The following is a 24,675-nucleotide window of genomic DNA, read 5'->3' on the forward strand; positions in this document are numbered from 1 at the left end:
TACTAGACAGAGTATAGTAAGTAGCATAATAAAAAATTCATGTCTTTAGTACTAAAAAAAAAAAAACATGAGAGTAAATTAAATCTGGAAAATTTAAATGTTTTGAGAGAAAATGTTTTAGGTGAACACTTGAAACCATCAAAAATCAATAATTGACAAGTAGATCGTAAAATTAAGAAATCCATATCATTATTCCCAAATATCTTCTTCTTTTTCTTCTTTGGCACTAACAAACAACTTTTGAATGGTGAACGTAACATGCTCTGTAAAGTTATAGAAATATTAAAATGGTGAACAAGTTTATTCAAAAGAATTTATAATTAATATAATTTTCAAGATTTACTTAATGTATTTTGGAACCACACAGGCTTTTTTTTCCAAACTACACATAGATAGTATACTGGAATGCCCAACAAGGTGATGCCAACTCCCATGCCAACTTCAAAAGGTTTTACATAACATGGCAATACAATTAAGAATAATGACACTATTACATATGTGATTGGGATCCAAAGGGAAACCTAGAATTGTTAGTATAAACAATATACAATTTAGATTTTAATGTATGCATCTTTTATTTCTGTCATCATACCTTGATTGGTCTGTTGATGTTTGGACGCTTCCATCGGCTCCACAATACTGATGATACTGATAGCATTGTGAAGAATGCCTCTACAATACTTGAATACGTTATAAGCATGCTGACATCACTTGTAAAGAGCATGAGTAGAGATAATATGTTCTGAAACAACAACAGGTTATGGTTGGATGACTATGGAAAACCTAACTATGATGCTTGCTTATCTTACCAAAAACACTAAAGATGGGGTAGGTGTGTACCTTTCTACATTGATGTGTGACAAAAATGATGGGAAGTGACCATATCGCGCTCCAACAAAGCACATTCTGAAAAGTAATAAAGTATATAATTTTAATAACAAATGAATTTTGTCAGCAAATCATTAGATGTGAGTCAAGCAAAACAAGTGATTATTTTTAAAATTAATTAACTACTTAATTTAAGATGTTAGATAAAATTATTATGTTTTTTCTGAAGCATAGACTTTTTTTTTTGTCAGTAAATAAATTATTGTAGGTATACAATAAAATTGAAGCCGTCAGAAATTTATTGTTCGTTAAAATCAACATGTTAACATTAAATTAATCATGGACAACACGTAGTAGTCAGAATTTTAAACTACCTGGATGAAGTCATGACGTGAACGCACAGACCGCCAAATGCCGATAGGGCAACCATCAACGGCATGATCCATTCGAACGAACCCATTGCCAAATGGCCAAATGTCTAAATAAAAACATATCATTACTCTATATTATACCTTAATTGCTGTACTGTATAGGAAATTATAGTTATAAAAAATTAAGTTTCATATTAAACACATTGTGATTTAATGATAGTGAATTTATTCAATTATATCATCTGGATTTTCAATGTCTTAATCTAAAACAGGCTATCTTATTAAAATCTTAACCCATAAATATCAACTATTCAGGCTGTAGTTATTTATTCAAAACATGCATATTTTGAACAACAGTTAATACATAGAAGTATGGGATAAACTACTTGGCTCTTTATTCTGTAATAAATTTATAACATAAATCTTCTCGCTCAATACCTACCTACTCAATACAAATTACAACAATAGGTACGCATATACATAATATTTTCAGTGAATTGAATAATACATTTTATGAAAATAAAATTATGAGTTGTCTTTGAAAAAAGTCATCAAATAAATTAATGCATTTTAATTAAATTACTTTTTTAGTACTATGTAATAGGTATCCTAATCTTAAATTCTTAAATTACATAAAATAATGAAAATTGACTGAGGAACATTAAAATAAGCGTCTTGTGTTATTGAATTCAGCACACAGTAAGTTGTAGTTGATTGGAAAAAAATACTTATTAGGTATATTAGAGTTATGAAAAAAAAAATTAAATTATATCACTCACGACTGCAATTGCTTTAGTTGACACCATGTCATGCGGCGTCAGAACGGCTAGGTAAGCAACGTTGGCCAACACGTAGATAATGGTCACCAACGGCATGGAAATGTAAATGGCTCTTGGCAGGTTCCTGTGAAGACAAAATCGACAGATCAATATTATGTACGTAAATACTTCGTATGTGGCCAGTCAGCTGTCTCGGTAAATCATGCGTGTTGCAGAAAAAAATGAGAGAATCGCCGACTACACGGCGGCTGAATATACTACAATCTTTGTAATTCCATACTCACACGTAAGGGTTCCTCAGTTCTTCGGTCATAAAATTCAAATAGTTCCTGAAAATGAAAAAAAAAACAGTTATCAATGCGTTCATTATGCCACCGTTGGAAAGGTAAAGCAATCTCACCATCCTGAGTACGAGTATATGCCGGAATAAACGGAGACGGCCAGTCTTCCCGGATCTGTGACTGATCCTTGCCAAGGGTTCATGAATTTGGAAAATCCGTCTGCACACAAATCGAGGAACATTAATTATAAAAGTAATAATAAATTGTTGTCCATACGCGTGCAGTGCCGTAACTACCCTTCGTGGCGGCGCCCTTTGCGAATTTTATTTTGGCGCTTATGTTTGTTTAAAAAACCAATTTTAATTGAACTCAAATGCGCCCTTGGCAAGCGCCCATGTCGCCAACCTCTAGTTACGGCACTTTACACGTGTTATGTATTACATAACAGTCAGTGGTTTACGTATACTGGTAATGGGGGAGGGGCTCAAATCCTCTAATTAACGGATTTTATTTTTGTAACGAAAATGATTAAAAACTGAAACAACTAGGTAGAGTTAAAACAACCTATGTAGATAATAAATATAATATCATAAACATGCCTTACTTGCAGTATATTATTAATGATTATACATTTTAAATATTCATTCGTAGTATTAGCACGAACTACAAATTAATGAAAATATATATTCAACGTATAAAATTCAAATTTTCTTTTCTAACGTGTAAATAAGCTTGTACGAGTATAACCTTGTATAATAAGCTATATGTGTTGTGTACATCGAATAACTAAGTAATTTCCATAATCCATTGTAAGTGTTCAAATATTATACTAAATATCAGGAACGCTAATAATTTAAAAACTGTAAGTAGGATGTAGATAGATGCAGATGTTTGCATACATAGTAGGTGGGTAGGTAAATGGTGTAGGTATCAGGATGATAGGAATGATAGGATGAACACGGGGCGAGACGTCATGCAGACGTCTACCTACACAATAATGGCGTTTTGTCGCATACAACGCGTTACTTGAGCTAGTACAGAGTGATTCTCCAAGCATGTTCATCCCATTTTTCATTTGATAATGAATTTATTCAAATCTTGATTTTTGAAATTTTGAAATTTACTTAAATCCAAATTATTTTCAGATTGTTGATATTTTTTGTACAACAAGTACCTACTCTATGGAAATACAAACTTCTGTTTTTTAATTGAGAACTCCCCTCTCTAATGCACATTATTTAGTGAATAATTTTTATCAATTATCTAAATTTGCACACTAAGAATTTAGCTCATGACGGCATGGTTTGAAGATAAGGGAGCAATGATGACTTAAATATTTAAGTATCATTCTAACAAAATTTATAATTTGTGAAAATGGTTCCACACTCTATAGATCCAATATTACAACTATTTTAATTTTTTTTTAAACCTTGTCAACACTTTAATAACTGAAAAAGAATACTCGTTCAAATTTTGAAAAATTAGTTAGTATATCACCATAGGGCACTTTTTAAGTAGTAAATTAAATCTCAAAAATCTCAAAATAATTTGGGTTTTAAGTAAATTTAAAAATTTCAAAAATCAGAATTTGAATAAATTCATTAATATCTAAATGAAAAATTAAAGTGATCATGCTTGGAAAATCGTCCTGTATATACGCTGTACGAGTATGGAGTCTGTAGTACGTACACAAATTGCAACATCGAATATTATTTAAAATTATTTAGTGAATATTACACTCGGATATAAATTTATTTTATTATTAATATTTAGACATCTATATAATTGATTTAAGTTTAATTGTAAAAAAAAAAACAAAAATGTAAACTTACTACAATTTTATCGATTTAAAATGATAATAGGGTAGGCGAGTCCACAGCTAGAGGAAAATAATAATAATATTTTTTAGTGTTCCTCTGTTATTAAACTTCCACCTATATGCCTACGCAAACTGTCATTGTTTATAAATAATTGTACGAAATTTTGTATTTCCAGGAATGGCACTATATTCGTTTTTAACGTGGTGTACAATTAAAATACATCCGCAGACGATTTGTTTTTAAATTATAGTAAAAACAGAAAAAATTAAGTTATTTTCCTGCCGCTACTTATAAAAACGAACAGACGGTAGTATACAGTCATCTGTTCACACTAAAAGTCGCCAAACCTGATTGGCGATTACAGATAAATGATAATTAACTATATTCTTGGATGTATATACTGACTTGAGCACAGGAAAACGCCGCCGCATACGATGATCAATACCAAGGCGGATATCTTGGTGAACATGAACACGTTTTGAACTTTAGTAGTGGTCTTGACGTTCCAACAGTTGATGAAAGTTATGAAACCTGTATCATGTCAACGACGGTATTATAATGATTAATTTTAACGTGACGTCTATAGCACAGCGGTTATACTTACAAATCACGGCAGCCGCCAGAAGTCTGACCGCTTGATCCGGGTTGTCGCAGTTTGGGAAGAACGGTTTGATCACGTAGTTAGCGAACGTTAGTCCCATGATGGCATTGGTTGTTGGCCTGCACAGTGCAAGCAAATAGATGTAAGATGACGTTAACCCCCGACGGCCGGGAAAGCGTTAACTATCCGGACGGGACTCGGCAAAAGGGCATGTGTATTGTGCGGGTAGGGCCTAGACCTAATGTCGGAAACTTTTGTTTAAGTACTGCAATAAATCAGAACTTTATCAATGTTTAGTAAATTATATTTACTGCTGACCCAATGGAAGTAAAATTGAATATAAATATATAATAGAAAAATGGGTGTGCTAAATTGTACTCCGACCCACAGTAGAAAATCGATTTTTAAAACGAATTCAAAAATTAAAACTGCAGCAAAAATCGTTTAATAGTTTCAAAAAAAAAAAAATTGATAATCACACGAGTAACCGTTATTTTAGTATCGCCATAATTTTAACTGGTCAACCATTATTGCAAGTATTTAATGCAGTTAATTTTTTATCAACAAAACAATATAAGAACGAGAAACAGCCTATGCCTCTGCCCTCTTGTATATATACTCATTTTTCCATATTTTGAAGTCTTTGCACAGTAATGACAGAAATACTGAAAGTTGGACTTAAAATCAAAGTGTTCGGAACAAATACAGTTGGCAAGGTGTGACGCAAATTTTATTTATATTCATCATAATTTTATTCTAATCGCATATATTGTGTACTACAATTGGGTATTCTATCTCGCTCAAATTAAATAACTACACCGTTTCGCCTATATATGTATATAATGCAACAATATTTATTTATTTGATATTTATACGTACACAAACACGAGCATGGCGTCCCACAGGTAGAGGAACGCTGGCAGCGGTCCGTATCCCTCGAACAGGTACGTGTAATCGCCGCCCGACCGCGGTATGGACGTGCCCAGTTCGGCATAACACAGTGCGCCGATCATGGACAACATGCCGCACATGATCCACATAGTCAAGCTGAGGCCGACCGATCCAGCTTCTGTCATCACGCCCGATGGCGAGATGAATATACCTATATGGGCATTGCACACAAACAAACAAATATTAAAATAAGGTCCACGGCGCTTAGGTAAAATTTCGTACTCTGTTAACCATTTCAATCTTTTGTCCGATTATGCGACTATATTATAATATTAAATTATTATTATTATTATTGTTTTTAATATCATAACTAGGTGTAAAAAGTATTGGAGAGCATTTTAATATTATTTTCCGTTTTAATAAATTGTCAAGTGAACTTCCCACTCATTTCTTTTTATTTTGATAAATGATTTTAGTTACGGTTAATCGTTGGTCGGTTTTTAAATATCAGGCATATATTTTGTAAACCTAATGAAACACGATATTAATTGTTTCATTTTGATCTGAACGCGTTTATCGTAAAAAATGTTTGTTTTACAACTGTACGTTGACCAAAAGTATGGGATAAACCGTATTTTTTAAAGTATATAAAATATGTCTGAAGTGAATTCCAGTTTCAAAATTGTATAGTTATAATTAGCGTTTGTAATTACGTAAATATAATAATATTATATCGTTTAGAAATAATAAATTTTTTTTTTCAGGCTAGATTCAAAAATGATATAAACAACTATGTGTACCATTAAAATTAGATCAACGTGCCATGTTAGTTCTCTATATTTGCTAAACACGATACGATTATATTGTTTATAATTTATTAATATTAATTGTTTAAGCATACATAATATATTATACTATCATTGTTGTAAGTAGAGGTTAATTATGTAACGAATGTTATGGGTAGGTAGCAAAAAAATAAACACAAGATCTTACGACACTCAAATTCTGAATAGTTCAACGATCCTACTATGCGAACATATAATATTTTAATCTTTGAACAATAATAGTAATAATACAGAAATTTACAGTAGAAGTGATATAGCCAAGATAAAGTCAGTGACAGATCCTCAGGAGGCGTGGGCGTGGAGGGAGAATTTAAATCATTATCGCTCCTTACTTATTTAGCTACATTACTGCTCCCCTCACCTGGATAATCGAACCCCACGGAGTCTTTCGCTATTCTGATATGAAACACATATAATTTTAATACTCTATGAATACACTGCACAATTTATTCAATTGACTAAACTTTCATAGAATTCACTGCTAGTATAGTGATTTGTAATTTGATAGCATATTCTACATAGGTGATTGAATATTATAATAAATACAATAGCATAATAATAAAGCGTTTTAGTAAGAATACTATAGAAATAGATGGCAGTAGAATGGATCTTTTGAATAAATTTCATTTTTATTGTTTATACTATGTTGAAAGTGGTAGCAGTTGGCGAACAATCTTATAACCTACTCTATTGTAATATAAATTTTTCCGTGAAATGATAAATGATAAAAATGTATTATTTTAAAACTAGTAGTTTTCAGTTAAGCTCTGTCAACGCAAAAAATATTTATTTATTTTTTTTTGAGAAACTGCAGGTATAATAATTCTACTTTAATGTCCATATCATCGTGCGATTACAAATGATTAAACAAATTATTTCAAATGTTACTATTTTGCTTAATCGTTGTTTAAATGCTTTACCACGAATTTCTATGTATTTTGTTAAATATACATGTTTTTCAAGGGGAAATTAAATATTTATCACACATTTTAAATGAGAAAAAATAAAAAATATTTTAGAGCATTTTCTGATTGTAGAAGAAACTAATTAGGTTGTGAAATGGAGGGGAAATTTTTAAGAGAAAAACATATGGATTCAAAAGCCTCAATTTTTTGGAATATAATTATTATTTATCATTATTTCTTCTCTTTGTTCAGTAATGAGTTGCTTAAATATTAACAATTAATAATAATGTACGCAATAGGTACGATTAATTTAGGATGACAATGAAATCTCCAAAGGCCAAATATATTATTGATTTAATTATATGCACTGTACATCGAATTAAAATGTATATCATAATAATATATAATATATTCATATACGAATAAATTTCATACGTCTGATAAGACATTGTTTATTTCACGTTTGGTATGATGTGAAAACATATGATGCACTATGTTCTATTGTAACACGTAACAGTGGCGGCTCGTAGTGTTTAAAGTGGGTGATGTGCAATTCTCAAAAAAATTAATTCTTTATCTTAAATATTATTACAGTACGATATGTATTGAAATATTTATATTAAGTTTAAAAAAACAATTTATATACCTATGCGTAAATTTTAACCTATTATAAATTGTATAAATTAACAAAAAAAATTTTTTTTACATTTTTATACATGAATTTAAGTCTTTTTTCTATACAGTAATAACCAACATGGAACGTCGTGGCTACCGCGTGTACTGAAATCGCTGTACACCACGGTCCCATTAATTTTCGTCAACCCCCCACTCAATGGCCTAAAAAATGTACATAGACAAATGGTGTTCTGACCGAGCTGCACATCAAATGATGTGTATTTATTACATAGTTTTTTTTTTTTAAATTAATAAATTATTATACTTAAATTTAAATTGTATAAAAATTGTGCAAAAATTGAAAATCTATTTTTACTATTTTATTTGTATTAATTTATGTGGTGTGCGCACATTTGCACACCTAGGTATGAGCCGCCACTGGCACGTAATACTAGAAAACGTATCATAGTTAATCAAACAGCGTATATAATATAATGGTAATTAACTATTAAGTAAAATAATTTCAAAAATAATATATACTTTTTTTTAAATACTGTTCGAGTTAAAACATTTGATAGAATGCACTGTATCTATATTGTAAAATTTATCATAATATTTAAGCGTTTTTAAATATGGGTACTGTAGATTAGTCAAGATTATAAATAATAATGTAAATTATAATCATTAAAATGGCTACGTTAACAAGGCTTAAAACATTGAGTATATATTTTAATCTCCATTTTCAATTATTATGATCACTTAAGACATAACATAATTTGTGTTTTATCAGAAACTTTTTAATATCATTATTTGTATAAGGCAATAAAAAATAAAAATTAAATACTGATAACCTGATAACTCTTAAAAACACTGTATTAAAAAAAGTTTCTGATAAAACACAGGCAATATATGTTTATTCTAAAATTATTATGACAGGTAATAATGATTTCTGTTTTTCTTTAATGTTATAATATCTATCATAATATAGTGAAAACAATTTTCTGATACACCCTCTCCTAGTATTTTAATAGTATTCTGTTCAGAAAATCAACATGGTTATAACTTTACACGGTTATGAACTTGCATTTTATAGACGATTTTTTTATTTTGAAAATACTTGTATAGAAAATAGGTACCTTTGACTAAAAATATTTTCTACATGTGATTTATAAGAGCCAGGGATTGAACAATTGATATGTACTGTTTTTTAAAGTTAAGTATTCAATCCCACAGATTCACTTTGTTATTTAATTCAATAAATCAGTACTAATTTTGCAAAAAATATTGTTTCGTAGAGTTTTCCGGTACTAAATTAAAAAGTTATTTTATCGTATACAATACATGGTAATCATATCAATTCATAACTCACAAAATTACATCACTATGCATATAAACGCGATTCAGCTAATAAATTGTGTAGCTTTAATTCAAATTAAATTGTGTTCTGAATTTGTACCCAAAATGCTTGTGAAGTCGGTGTTTAGTCAAGAACAAAAATAAAATAGGCGCCTAGTAGATAATAATTTAATATTTATTGTTATAATCAACTATATAACTGATGATAGGAATTTAAAAAAAAATGTACAATTTTAATATTAGGTACTTATGTGTATAAGGGAATTTATATTTAATGTAAAATTGTAGAAAGAAACGTGTTATTGATATATACGCAGAGATCATGATATATTTTATAAGAGTAAATATCATTGATACAGGAGCACATAAAATTAAATACAATTTAAATTCATCAATATAGCCACCGCAATAAATATGAACTTTAACATACTAATATTAATGTTTGTATGTTCGAAAATAAACCTATAAAAAAAAAAAAAAATGTATTCACTTTCAATAATAATTGTATAAGTGTTTCGAGACCATGCTGAGAAAATGTTGGAGCATTGTAATATAATATACTCGAGGTATTGCTTCTTATTGGATAATTAATGTCGATTACACCTCAAGGCTAAACATAATATTTAATAATGTAAATATCTCGTTATTACGGATAATATTTAGGATAAGGAAATAATAGGTCTGGAGGCGAGCTAAAAAAATATAATTGATACGAAAGTCGACCGGTCAGTACAGCTGGCATATTGTCGACTATCATCTTACCAGTGTTCTTTTTTTTTAGATAACAGTTTAAAATCTACTGATGATAAACTTATAACAAGTCTTTAGAAAATTGGGTTCCTGAGGCGTTATTAAAAATTTCACATGATTTTCTATTGTTTAAAAGGGAAATTTGGAAGGTCAATAATTCATATAACCAAATACACAGTTGATTGACAGTAAAAAATTAAACATATATTGTTATTAAACAAATTTTCGTAAAAATATGCAATAATAAACATTAAGATAAAATAGATATACTTAGATTGGAATAAATTTATATCCCAGTAGGTACTCTCAAATATTCTTTTAAATTAATTTAATTACTTATGATTTTGTAATTTTGATTAAATATGATTAACTGGTGGGCGATTCTAAACGATAATGTGATTTTGTATAAATGTGTACGTATTAACATATATCAATGTGTGAATTCGAACAATGACTTTTTTTTGAAAATAATAACGAATGACAATCGTTGGGCCCATGGACATCGGCGATTCAATAGTTTAAAAATCCATTAAATAAATTATACAATCTATTAGGTAAAATAAACTATATTTATAATATTATAATAACTACCCGTGCAGTTTTGAATATTTATGTAAATGCATATACATAATGTGATCTTATTTTTGACACATTTTATTAAAAACAAATTTTTTGGATTTGATAAATAGTTGGTATTATATTAATCTATGTAGGCTAATAATTGAATTTTGAGATGTTATAGATAACAGTTTTTATTCATTCTTCAAGTTGTAGTTGTAATTATTTCTATAAACCTGCATCGTTTTTAATGTGCACGTCATTCATAAGTTATAATACAGGGACTATATATTTAGTATAGACATTTCAATGGTTAACTATTGAATATTTTAAATGATAGTTTTTTAAATTAAACAAATGCCATTAAACATTACACTAACTTTATCATTTTTTTTTTATTTATTTCAAAGATATTTAACATCTAGTCAATAGGTATATAGTAACTAAAAATACATAATTGCTTCTAAAATATTTTAGAAATACAATTAAAATCCATTAATAATAGATAGAATAATGATAAGTGTGTCTCTTTAGTAAAAATAAAATCAGAATTGAAAGGACACGTGTTGTGCGAATAAAATTATTTTTATTATGAATTATGATATTATTTATGGTCATGAATAGCGGCTAAAGCTAAAGTTTAATTAAGATCATTAATATATATTATGTATACATTAACCATTAAGACAGAAAAATAATCATTTAAATAATTCTAACGGTGTATGTAAAAATGTGTGTAATACATATTATCTTGAAAGAGCTAAAGAGGTTATACGAATAATTACACCTATATGATACGTGATTTTTGTGCATCTTTTAGTAAAATTGCAATGATTTTCTTGTAAAGTGAATATATATGTTTTTTTTTTTTTTGATAACTGGGTACGTAAAAGTTTTATTTTTAAAAATCGATTCTATACCATAAATGAATAAGTAATTCTAATTGTTACGTAAAATTAATGCATTAAAAAGATACATAGGCATTAGGCTTTTTTTTAAATAGCTAGCGATGATAAATAAAATCTGTGAATTATAATTGGAAAAAATGTATAGGAATACGTTTAAATGTATTCAATTTATTTAATAAATATATTAAATTTATTATTTTTGTTATACTGTCTTATCCGTTTGAAAATATATTTCAATTTTAGTTTTAATATATTTAATTAATTACTAACCAGATCCAAATATTATGCCCAAAATGATAGCAACGCCTTCGAGGAGACCAAGTTGTTTTTTGAGCCTGACTCTATCTCCTGTTTCTTCGGGAGTCGAGTCAGTCATTTTGACGTTTTCTGATGCTGCTGTGTTCATTTTCTATAGCAAAAATAAAAATAAAATAAATAGGTATATGAAATATACGAAAATTTAATTTACAAAACAAGAGAAGTCGATACAAGTGTTCAAATAGTTATGAGGCTCGAAAATAGAAGTTAAACATAAAGAGCCATTAAATTACACTATAGAATAGGATTAAATTATAATATTATCGTATGATTGTCCACGATTTATGTTTATCTTAATAAAAAAAAATTTGACTTTAGAATATTAACGCGGACATTAGAAATAATAATTTTCTATAATGTGAATTCTAAAATATATTAAATTGTATTACATGAATATAATAAGTTCAAACCTATAAACATACACGGATATTATATAAACATATATATATTTATATTTATTGGTTATTGACGATTACTGTTGAAATTTATTATCACTGAACATTTGAATGTACTCGTAATTATATAATATATAATAATATAAGCATACATCCAGTGTAATTAATTTATAGAACAATTGATTATTTTCCTTAGATAGCAATACAATTAATTTTAAACATAGAAATTTAACCCTTAAACTTTGTTTACTGTTCAGTTTACGTCATTCAATATTTTAATACAATTTTTTTAAGAACGTCATTACTCGCATTTTTTTTTGCAAATTTTATGTAATTAGATTTAATATTAGAGTGAATTAACCTATTATCAAACCTGAAATTAAGAATAGTTGTATTTAAGTGTCGGTCATTGGCGATATGAGAATTTTTAATCACGTTATGAACAATATTTAATTTAAATATTTTACATATAGGCTCGCTTGAAAAATGTTAATACTTGTAGAATAATTTTTTTACCTTTAGGTTAGATAACAAGTCTATTTACTCTAATTTATATGTATTTATTAATTCAAATTAACTTAGAAAGAATTATAACGCACCCACATGTATTGTTCTTTGTCTTATAAACGTACATAAATTTACGTACACAATAATCTATTTCACTCTGTTATTTTTAAAATTAGAGTGAATTAACCAATTATAAAATGTAAAGGTAAGATTAATTTCTAAGGTATCTTGGAAGCTGTTATCGATTTTTAGTTTTAAAAAATTATAAACATTTTAAAATTTACAAAAAAAAAATACTGTTTTAAAATGGTCATTACTTGCTTCGTAATTAAAATATCTATCTTCAGAGATGTCATAATAGGTAATAATAATAATAATAATAATAATGCAGTAATATATACTTTTCATTCTCCTAGAATTCGTGCACTACTAAAACCGTATAAATGTAATACGCTTCCACTAAAACAGTTTACGTTGATATGTTTACACGTACAAACCAATTTACCTTAATAACTTTTATTTCTTATGTAATAATGATATACCTACTGCAATTTTGATTTGGTTGTAATAGTGTTCTTCGTTAATATTCATTTTTTACTCTTAAAGTTATTTCTAATGCGCATTTTAAATGTGTATCAACTAAATTGTTTTTGGTAAACCAGATTCAAATTGAAGTAAATTATCGGTTTAAGCATATAAACGTAATAGAATATTAACTATGCTAATAATACTAAATTTTGTAATAGTTATAAGCTAATGGTTCTAAAAAAAAAAAAAAAAAAAAACACTAAATTTACGTTTAGCAGAATCTATATTGTGTTATTAGCTTTAGTATTAGAGTAAATTGACTTAATAAGTACTAAACTTGGAGGTAAAAATATTATATGGGATATTTCATACAGGTTTTTTTATAAGGTACCCTAGAGGAAACCAAATAGTTTTGAAATTATATTAGTACATTAATTAAACATTTAGAAAAGAAGTAAGAATATTATATTGCTTTTTATTACCTACACCGGGCTACACATAATTTCTAATCTTTTCTATCAGCTATTTTAACAAAGATAACAACTACAATTATTTATAATAAATAATAAAACTCAAAAGTAATGAATTTTACAATTATAATTAATTATACTTATACCATAGCTTTATAGATATAATTTTAATTGATTTATCTAACTTGAGTCATTTAGGGTTGATACTACAACGTTTTTGATGTACAATTTATTATACGCGGATATAATAATCAATTTTATACTCTAATTTTTAATTAAAGTCAATTAATAATATCCACGAGTGTCTGAAATAACAATAAAAAAATTTTTTCATTATCATCTGTCTTCCTAAAAATGGGCGAATATCCACTAGAACATAACGGGATCCATTAAATAACTAGTAAAGTACTAAGTTATTTACGCAGAATAAACACGTAACTTGTTTACGAATCTCAAACGAAATATAAACAATAATTAAGTTATTTTGACTAGTAAAATTCAATATGATTAATTGTTTGAACAGTGAATTGTCATCATTAAAATATGAATTACAGATTTAATTAATTTGAAATTAGGTGATATAAAATCGAATAAATACTAATATGCACTACACATATTCCAATTATATTATATACAGAAATAGATAACAAAACGTACAAACTAATAGATGATGGTGTATTCTAATATTTTAACTACTCTAGAAATGTAGACAAAAAAAAAAAAAAATAAATAAAATAAAAATAGTTCTATCATGATTTTCCTCTCTTTACGTATATATTTTAATTAATTTTAATTCCATGATTTTTTTTAGTAACCTTAGCAGTTGCCAAGTATATTATATTATAGTTAGTAAAATAAAATCTACCATAATACATTGGTAACCCATAGCATCGACAGTTTCGAATTTCGAACATAACATGTATAAGGTAATATTAATAGAGATGGGCCAATACCAGAACAGTTACAAAAAAAAAAAAAATTGATATTATTTTTATTTATAATAATATTTATCTAAAAAAGGTAATTAGTTATGATTTATTTTGAAAGTTACTTTATGTTTGATGTAATTTGTTATTATTTTTAATTGGCTATTTATTACCAATATACCTATTATATTATTAATTACCTAAACATTGAGTTAATCAGTAAAAGTTAACAATTTTATACTATATATTATATATTATACATAAACAGGTAGGTACGTCATATATTGTTTTCATTATTCTTACACCTATATGTTTACATCTAATGTACATATATAATATAGTAACTTAACTCAATACTGTTTATAATTTACAAACACTTTTTAAAATAAAATACACGGCTAAAGTTCAAGTTTATCAATAATGAGTAACTATTAATTACATATATTATATTCGTTTTATCAAATAATATATTAGAGAAATAAAAATTAAAACAGTTACCGATCATTAATAAATAATATGATAATAGTTGTACGATTGAATGACGCTAACCGGACTTAGTGAGTTCTGTACGAAGTTTTTAAAGTATACAACTATTTAATATCAAATAAGTATTCTTAAACATATTTTAAATTATTTTTTACTTTTAAATCAATAAATATGATCAACATTTTATACCTTATCGTCTTCATTATTTGGTACGTTTATATATTTTCTATAATATGTTCTTGACATTTTAAAGTTTGGTTGAAGATATTACTAAAAAAAAAAATATTTCGATAGCGAAAATGATAGAACATTTAACATTTATCTCTATAAAGGTATATCTAATTTTGTTATAAAATTGAAAGTACTTAAAGTTTAATTATACTACTTAAGTGCGGTATGTAAAGTTGGAATTAAATAGATGGTTTTTGTCTATGAAAATAGTTATAAGTAAATTTGAAACCATGTTTATTTTAAATTAAAATAAAACTTTTAATAAATTTGTATTATTTATTAATAAATAACATAAATTTTTATTAATTAGGTATGTTACATGGCAGGGACGGCCAAACTTTTTTCGGCCGCGATCTACTAAAAATATACTTAACATTTGAGGATTGACTTCGAAAAAAAGTTGTCATTATTATTAAGTTACTATATCCTAGCCTAAAAATAAATTCTAACACGATTGACTTTGAAATTGTTAGCGATCGACTGTTTGGCCGCCCCTGTTGTATGGCTATATGAATATTATGTCCTTTGATCTTTAGGCTTATTTAATAAGTTAAATAACAATCTGGAGTTAAGTAAACTAATATAGATATATGTACAATTTAATTATTTTAATTTTATTATTATTATACCAATAACCGAACAAAAAAAAAATTTATTGTGTAATATAAATATGCATTACCTAACTATGAAGACGAATAATTGATGAATCAAGTTTTAATTGACGTTAGTAAAATATGTATATTTATATATTTAACATTTATTATGCACGAAAGCTATATTCGTTAACATATGTGTTATGTAATTTAGTCCATGTTGCAACACAAAAATGTTTTTTGACACTATGTCTATGAACTAAATACCTATACTAAATTAATAGCAAATTATAGAACGTTTTGAAAATTGTAATTTATTTATGTTTTTATATAATATTAATATGCTTGTAGATTAAAAATGTGGTTTTAATGGATTATGTCTATTGATAAAATATGTTGCATTTAAATTTTATTTTTATTCTATAATTTCTTTAAGAGCACGTCCATACCTACATATGATGTTTTTTGATTAGATTAAGACTTATAAACGCAACACAGAAAATTTTACAATTAAAATCATTCATTTTACTCTATTATTTGTCTGTTGACAGTTGACAATATAAGATATATCTCTTAATGTAATAAAACTACGAATTTTACTAGCATCATTAATAAATATTTAAAAAAATGTATTTGCCTATTTGAATATATTTAAATAATATTTGAATCAATTTTTTTATAAAATATTTTATTTTAAACAAACAATACTTTGAATTTAATCTATATCTTACTCTGTCCAAAATAACAAATGAAGTACCTATTAAAAAAAAAAAAAAAAATGTCTACTACCTACTTTTTAATTTCAGAAATAATTAAATAATACTTACATAAGTAATTTCTTTCATTTTGAATTTTTAATAATAGCAACAAACAATATGTCTGTATAATAGCAGTTTAAAAAATAAAATAACTAAATTAAATTGTATTTTAATAAACTCATAACTAACGGCTAAGCACCACAATCATATCGAAAAAACTAACAATGATTATTGGAAATAAATTGGCATGCTAGTTTTTAGAATATATTATACTTTATCAGTAGATAAAGAACAAAATTTAATGATCTATGGACATATACAGAGTGGAGGCATTTGAAATTGTCTGGTTCTTGAATTTATCAAATATTATAACGTATAATATATTATGTTATTTTTTGGAAAGCAAGACAGAAAAAGCAATTGATACTTCATTTTATTTTTATTTATATACAATTATTATAATTATTCCGTTTGTCGAGAGGATTACAGTTTTTTTCCATCGCAACATCACCTATCTTTAAACTCCACCTATTTAACCACCTGTTGCTAAATCACGTCCAGCGACTATACACGAACGTATTTTATTGTAGTACTTTAGCAGTACTTACAAAGTACGTATTTCATATTATGAAGTTTGAACACGCTTTGCATTACAAATGTAAATACAGAGTATGAAATAGGATATCCGACGGAGCAACCGTTAAACTTGAATCAGTTTTTATCCATATTTTTTTAGTTAGTACATGTTCAAGTTTGGCAATTTACTGTAGTCTGCATTGTTGCACAGGTAACTTGATTAAATAGGTGGTTCCAGCAGTTTATCGTGAGTTGTGGGTTAAGTGAGGTTAAGGTTCGCGTACCAGCACACCAGACAATGTTTGAACCTATATGTGCCCGTTTACTCTCACCACTTATTGGTACGAGAAAATTGAATATCGTAACACATTGCACTGCTTAATGATGTACATAGCACAAGGAAACACGATCGTAGTTGTCGAGGGATTGGTTAAAGATACAGTTTGGCTGGTTTTCGATTGCTTTTTGTTGTGCGTGTTCCGAGGAACAATACATTAGTCCGATTGTTATTATTGTTGTCTGGATGTATCGACCTCAACAAACAATAAACTTGATTTTTTTTTATATGTACACCTGCACCTGAGACCCAACTAACGAATTCTAGTATTGAACTAATGGACTTGTCGAATCCTCGAAAAATCACCAGTGCCGCGCTGTACTCGTACGAATAACGATGCTCTCGTTTGTTGACTTTCGTTTGGTTAAATATGCAATAAGATATGCCATACGGAGAACCAACCGAGTCGTGTGATTTTTGCTGAATTCAATAAATCGCTGATGCTGTTTACCGCGATATATGCAATATACATATAGCAGTATACAACATCTATTATGATTAGCAATAAAATTGCTAATTAGCTATCGTACTTTAATACATCTACATATTATTATTATCATTGCATGTTATTTCTGCACGTTTTACTTTACTGACGAGCTTCAATTTTATTTGTTTTCCTCCTCCCGCCATTGCATTTTATCAAGAACATCGTCTAATTTTCTTTTAGTATAAAATGTAAATAATTATTAATTAATGGTAATAATTATTGGGTACGGTTTGTTGAACTTTACGCGGTATATTAGATGACGAAATATATTTTAAAAATTTGTTATTTATTCATATAGATTAAGTAGTTTATACTGTGTAAACTTTTGCCATATGGTTCATATCTAGTTAATAACACATTAATAAATGGCAACCAACAAATTGCAATAAATTTGATTTTTGACTTAATAATGGAAAATGTTATTTATTTAGAAAACCAGAAGTTTTGATTGTACACGTATATTTTGTGACCAAAATAAAATATAAAATGTGTCCAATACTTGTTATTATTAAATAACAAACACAGTACAAAACATAATATTTATTAAAGTAGCTTTTAATATTATTAATCTTATAACTTGAAATGTTCAAAATCATAAAGTTTTAGTACATAACGTGAGTTTATTTAAAATGCCGAGTATTTTTCATTGTTCCTAGTTCCTAAATGATTAGCAAACACTTTAAAACGGTTTATTTAAAATTCGTTACAAATAAAACATAAATATTTTTAATAACAATATTAATAGTAATATTATTACTTATTCGGTTGTTATATTATGCAAAATGAATATTCTAAAGAAATAAGTGAGTAGTGACAACTATAATCATTGTCCCTTATAATATGGGTTTTTGTATAGCCGAATGCGTTATATTTCGGTTAATTATGTGATACATAATTTTTTGTTATTTCGTAATAATGTAATTTTTAAATAATAAGCATATAGTATTCGTAAAATAAAATATTTTATTTTATTTTTGATTTATTTACTGAATATTTTTCAAAAAGGTAAGTAAAAGGTTAAGTTTTTACGGTAAAGTCGTCAACAGTAGTCAGCAGGTTGAAACTGTAAGTGATGAGGAAGAACACCCTTCGTTTTCTTCAATAATTTAATTTAAACGTACAACCATGACCTCTCAATGTTTTAAGTGTGGGATTCAGTATTCGGATAGTCATAATATGAAGTTTGGTGATTTACTGTTTTGTGTACAAAATCTCGATTTGTGATAAACTTGTTTCATACCCAAATGTTAGAATGAAGTTTTGACCCTGCCTTGTATTTGAGTTTTATAATCCGTAGTAGACTGTGATTTCGGTTATTAATTATGTCGAAATCGATGTCTTATAAGGAAAAAGAAGCTTTAAGTATACCTCTATAGTATTTCCTTTCGTTCACAAAACAAACTTCGTCAATCTAAATTGCATTTTATACATTTCCAATTATTTTTTCTTTAGTTTCTAAGGTATTTATGCACACTTCTCAGTTCTCGAACAAGTTGAACCAGTCTGTGATACATTCACATACTACTTCTTTCTGTTTGATCTATTACTATTTGTGTGAACAATTCCAGTATGAACATAAATATGAGTTCAATAATTTGATTACGTATTACCCTACTGTTGCAATGTAGGTTCGTGCCGGTAAAATGAAATAAGTTGTTATCCGTCTGAGACCATCTTGTTTTTCGACAGTCTTCTCTTTTTGGGCATTAAAAATAGCCATTTATTGCCCATTACAGCATTTCTTCGTTTTACCTGCATTTCGGTTCCGCATTCATAAAAAGGGGCGTTGTTTTTAGAAATTTTTAATAATTCTTTTTAGTAAAAACAGATAATACATGAATTCATTTGACACTACCATATAAAGAATAAAACATCATCACGACCATTACAATTAATAAATTATGTACAAAAAATAATAGTGTAATGTAAAATATATTAGAAACGAATATCCGCCGCGAACCAACTGAACTTAAAATCAGTAACTGCCTGTATAGTATCACTAAATTAGTGCCCAAGCACTGGGATAATTTAGGCATTCTACTCTAATCTAAACAATTGTAATGAATTTTTATAGAGCCTATACGTAAAATAATCATACCTGCATAATATTTTACAACACAATTACCATATATAATATGTACACGATAATTAATGATAATTCATACTTAACAAAACAGAATATACTTTATAATTTTATGATAATAATTAATTTAGTGACTATTTTAAAAATTGCCGCATGTTTGGCCTTATATGTTTAAAATGTTGATGTATGGATATCATTTGTATGAACAAAAATCATCACAGTGCTAATATATATTATAGTATTATTATTTATTGCAATATAATATTTTAAGTTTAAGGTTAGTACGACTCAAACCTTACAAATTTAATACATATACGTAATATGAAAATTCTTTACATGTCAAATATAAATAAAGAAAAACAACCAAAGGGCTTCAATTCAAATTACACCCTTTTGATAAAATATAAATATAAATATACCTACAATACAATAACTTAACATGTTCACCAAGAACATAGTTTTACCCATTACTTAACTTTACATTTTTAATAATAATAACAACAAAACAGTATAACATGGATTTATTGTGTTATATACATAATTATAAAACTATTATTTAAATATTTTGAATAACTAATACGGTAAAAAATATTTATGTTATACACTAGAAAAAAAAATTTTCGTGGGTAAAACGCCAATCATACATCAATTTATATTTAAAGTAATACATTTACAATGATACATTAATACACTTAGTTTATAAAATAATGTTTCATATTATTTTGATTCTTCAGTCTTTATATTATTTAATTGTCTATACAACTATAATATAATTTTCGTTTAAACAATTACTTTAAAATATCGTTAAATATTAATAAATAAAAATTTAGATTTAAAAAAGTATAGATTTAGTTCGTGTAAGAAATAAGAAGATGTTAACGCAATATATGTTTACTCTCTCTAGCTCACGCGTAACATAGAAAAAACGCATTTACGTAGAATCATTTTTTTTTTTTTAAATGTTTTTAAGTAATCATAAAGTAAAAACATATATTACAAAAATTATAGAGGGTACCTAATATTTTTGAGAGTTTAACATATCGGTTTTATATTTTCTTATTATTTAACTTAGTATTCAACTTTGAAAAAAAAAAAAAAATTATTCTGCGTAAATGCGTTTTGTCTATGTTATGCGTGAGCCAGAGAGAGAAAACAAACAGTGAACTAACATCCTCTTAAAAAAATATAATATATTATATTTATTAAATTTAAGACACTATATAGACAGACTTTTGTGAAATTTAGAATTTTAGTTTAATTTAATTATATTTATTTTTAATATTCAAGAATTTAAGAACATTTTATTTAATATGTAAATTTAATTCTTTTTAAATATGTATCTGTAGATTTTTTCTCCATATCTACCTTTAAAAATTGATGTGATCAATAATAATACTTGTTATTAGATTATTAAATTTTAATAATTTTATACCATAAGGGTAATCTATACATTTTTTTCCTCTTTTACCCGACAAAAAAAACTTAGTTAGAAAATTCATAAAAGGTAACTAAATAATCAATTTATCAAATTTAATATTTAATTAATTGAGATATTTTTGATTACAAGCGATCCTCTCCCTTCTACATTCACATTCTGTTATGTTGGCACAGCAGTTGTACTTTTAAGTTTTATCACACTGCTATTGATGACTATAATAATTTAAGCTTAAAAATATCATGATTTAAAATTATGAAAAAACATACAATATGAACCAATTTATATACTATAATTATACGCTACTTTAAGGTATTTAGTGAAGTATAGGAGAAATGTAAATTCACTTGAAATATATAGGTAATACCTATGTAGTTTTTGGTTATCCGAAAAATTGATAAAAATATGTAAAATACTTTGTAAAATAAATAATAAAACATATTCTTTTTTTATTCTATAGATTTTTTCTACTCCAGAGAAAAAATTCTTAGAATAATAAAACGTAAATCAGACATAATTTCTAGTCATTAAAATTTAAATACTTTTTTAGAATCATTTCTATATTGATAATAATTATTATTCGTCTTTAATTAGATAGAATATCGACTTTGGATTATGAAACCAATTACGGTTAATTCAAATATTTAAATTATAACCCATAATTTCAGTGAGAAAATAACACACAACATTTTTTTTTTTGGAATGAACATTAAACCTAATATTTTATAATATAATACAGTTTGTAGTTTTTATTAACAATACAAGTATAATGAGTAATGAATAGTAATTTGTAAGGTGTACACATTTTGGAAACATGCGGCAACACTACGGGTTACAAGAATTGAGCAACCAAGCAACTGACACACTATAATAATAAGTGCAAGTACAAAAATATAAATAAATAAATATAAGTAGTAAAATAGTCGTCAGCCTTTTTCGAAAAAAAAAAACAATATGGGTCTTGAAGGGTAGTGTCGATTGCTTAAATGTTATGATATTATAATTTATATCATCAGCTTATCTGATAACGGTGACATATCTTTAAACAACAAGAATAATAACCTAATAATTTATACAATAATACAGTCGAAAACAAGTAAATAAAATCAAACACGATGGGTGGCACACGATCAATTAATTACGTCATCGTACGACGGCGTGCTGGTGTGTACTGTGGAACGGTGTTCTAGGGAAATATAGATTAAATTTATTACATTTCCAGCTTTCGATGTGGTGACTATATAGAACCCGTCATCGTACACAACTTCGATTTTTAATCCAGCGATAATAATATTGTAACGACCACAGTAATTTCGACTGATAAAAAACGTAACATGTTTCTTTCGATGTACATAAATAATATGATCTATGAAGTAAAATACAGAGGCTGTTCACAGCAAAGCCGTGCACGATGAAAAATGTCAACTTTTTTTTTTTCTTTTAAACCTAACTCGTGGTATCCACACGAGCATTCGATTCAATGAATTAGCTGTGAGACGAAAACGATGTACGTTTTTGGCTATTTAAAATAGCACCGTACTATGAATACTTAACTATGAAAAAATAAATAACCCAAATGAGTAACTAAAAATGATATCACGTTAAAAATAATACGGTCGGGGATGTTCGTACGGTGCCGGACGTCTACGACCGTTGACCCCGACACGTCCGGAGCAATTAATAGGAGAAAAACCTTTTTACGGGCATTAATTTTTGATTTCAGATTAAATTATTCTTCTGGTTTATTTTTTTTTGTATCTAACTCTTTTAGAAAATCATAACAGATAACAGTTAATGACGAACAACACTGCGGTCGGTCATTACAAACTTTAACAATATTTATATTATCGAGAAAACAATATCGGTATTTACTGTGTGACGGCGAAGATGCACTACTTACTTGCAGCGAAATGGTTATTTATATTTCCGTTACACTATGTCTATTCAAAAACGGTGTTTACGGTCTCCGTGGTGCTGACAGGATCTTAACGCGGTCGCGGTGCAATGACGATAACGAACCGATAACAAAACAACACCGCATCGCCAAAACGAGACTGTTCGCGTCGGTACTCGGTGAGTCGTGACACGTGTGTGGTAGGTTTACGTCCGGTCGGCCCGCAGCGGCGGCGACGGCGTGTCCCGTCGGCAGACGGCGTGCAATACGCCGAACGGCAGTGCGAGAGAGTATGACATATTGCACGTACGCACACGCGTTTGTTATTGTGAGAGAAAAAGAGTGAGCGAGATAACAACGTCAATCGAGTGGGTAAACAGTGCGGGAAGAAAGGTGAGAGGAGAGCCGGCGAAAAAAAGAAGTAAACAAACACGAATGAAATAAATGCGTCGTCGAGCGAATTTGAAGGTTATGTTTTTATTTTTTTTCATGCGGGGTGGTCGAGTACGCCAGGGCCGCCGCGCCGGATATCAATCGCGCAACGATACGGTTAGTCCCTACACCCCTTTTTTATGTGTAGATATTAATATACAACCTAATAACAATATCAATATTTGTGCACTCGAGAGGTTTCCCTTTCGATTGTGGCTTATACTTTCATTTTTTTTTTCGAAAGTTCGTTCCTGATAAGGTAGAAAAGTATCCCTCGAACACCATTGAATAGAGGTAAGAAGACTAGAGAAGTCGAGAGTTTTAATGTCTATGATCCACATACTTACATAGTTACATCTTGTACAATGCCTTATTCTACACTTTATAGCCTGTAACGTAATATATTACTTATACTGTTACTAGCATAATTTAATTTAAATTCTAAGATGCCTACCATTTTACTCGACAAGGATTTATTAAAATAATACGCTTTTCAATAATCGGTGCCGCCATCTACGCGAAACGCCTGAGTAATTCTGGACGGCCTTTACGGTTATTTTTTGCTTATTTCTCATGCGATGGCTAAATCACGGACTATTTTGTTCCGCTATTGTTCAATGTAGAGTTCAATTTTAATCCTAGTTTTAAAATTATGTTTAGTAGATCGGCAGCTGGTTTCAAATTGGTCTTTCACGTGCATCGTTTAGTGGT

General features: G+C 27.8%; 1 protein-coding gene across 2 annotated transcripts; it reads right to left on the bottom strand.

The window, feature by feature from the left end:
* Positions 1–49: 49 nt before the first annotated feature.
* Positions 50–23,919, bottom strand: LOC112598062 (Y+L amino acid transporter 2). Of its 2 annotated transcripts, none has more exons than XM_025344392.1 (13): positions 23,539–23,919; positions 11,779–11,917; positions 5,560–5,782; positions 4,684–4,799; positions 4,485–4,610; positions 2,379–2,478; positions 2,263–2,307; positions 1,979–2,102; positions 1,203–1,306; positions 810–906; positions 593–742; positions 344–521; positions 50–263 (listed from the first exon to the last, which is right to left on the bottom strand). In XM_025344392.1, exons 2-13 carry the CDS (start codon positions 11,912–11,914, stop codon positions 190–192), a joined length of 1,473 nt encoding a protein of 490 aa, XP_025200177.1. In that variant the 5' UTR covers positions 11,915–11,917; positions 23,539–23,919; the 3' UTR covers positions 50–189. The 2 variants fall into 2 exon arrangements, with proteins under 2 accessions (XP_025200177.1, XP_025200176.1); XM_025344391.1 differs by lacking the exon at positions 23,539–23,919 and adding an exon at positions 16,790–16,919.
* Between the last annotated feature and the right edge of the window lie 756 nt (positions 23,920–24,675).

This window comes from Melanaphis sacchari, unplaced genomic scaffold (genome assembly GCF_002803265.2).
Source record: "Melanaphis sacchari strain LSU unplaced genomic scaffold, SCAv2.0 Contig44_pilon_pilon, whole genome shotgun sequence".
Taxonomy (NCBI): Eukaryota; Metazoa; Arthropoda; class Insecta; order Hemiptera; family Aphididae; genus Melanaphis; species Melanaphis sacchari.

Bases quoted from the DNA above. Each gene is read 5' to 3' on its own strand.
- LOC112598062 (XM_025344391.1), bottom strand. The intron at 2,308-2,378 runs GTGAGATTGCTT...TTTCATTTTCAG, and splicing joins ATATACTCGTACTCAGGATG to GAACTATTTGAATTTTATGA. The intron at 1,307-1,978 runs GTGAGTGATATA...GTTTTTATTTAG, and splicing joins CAACTAAAGCAATTGCAGTC to ACATTTGGCCATTTGGCAAT.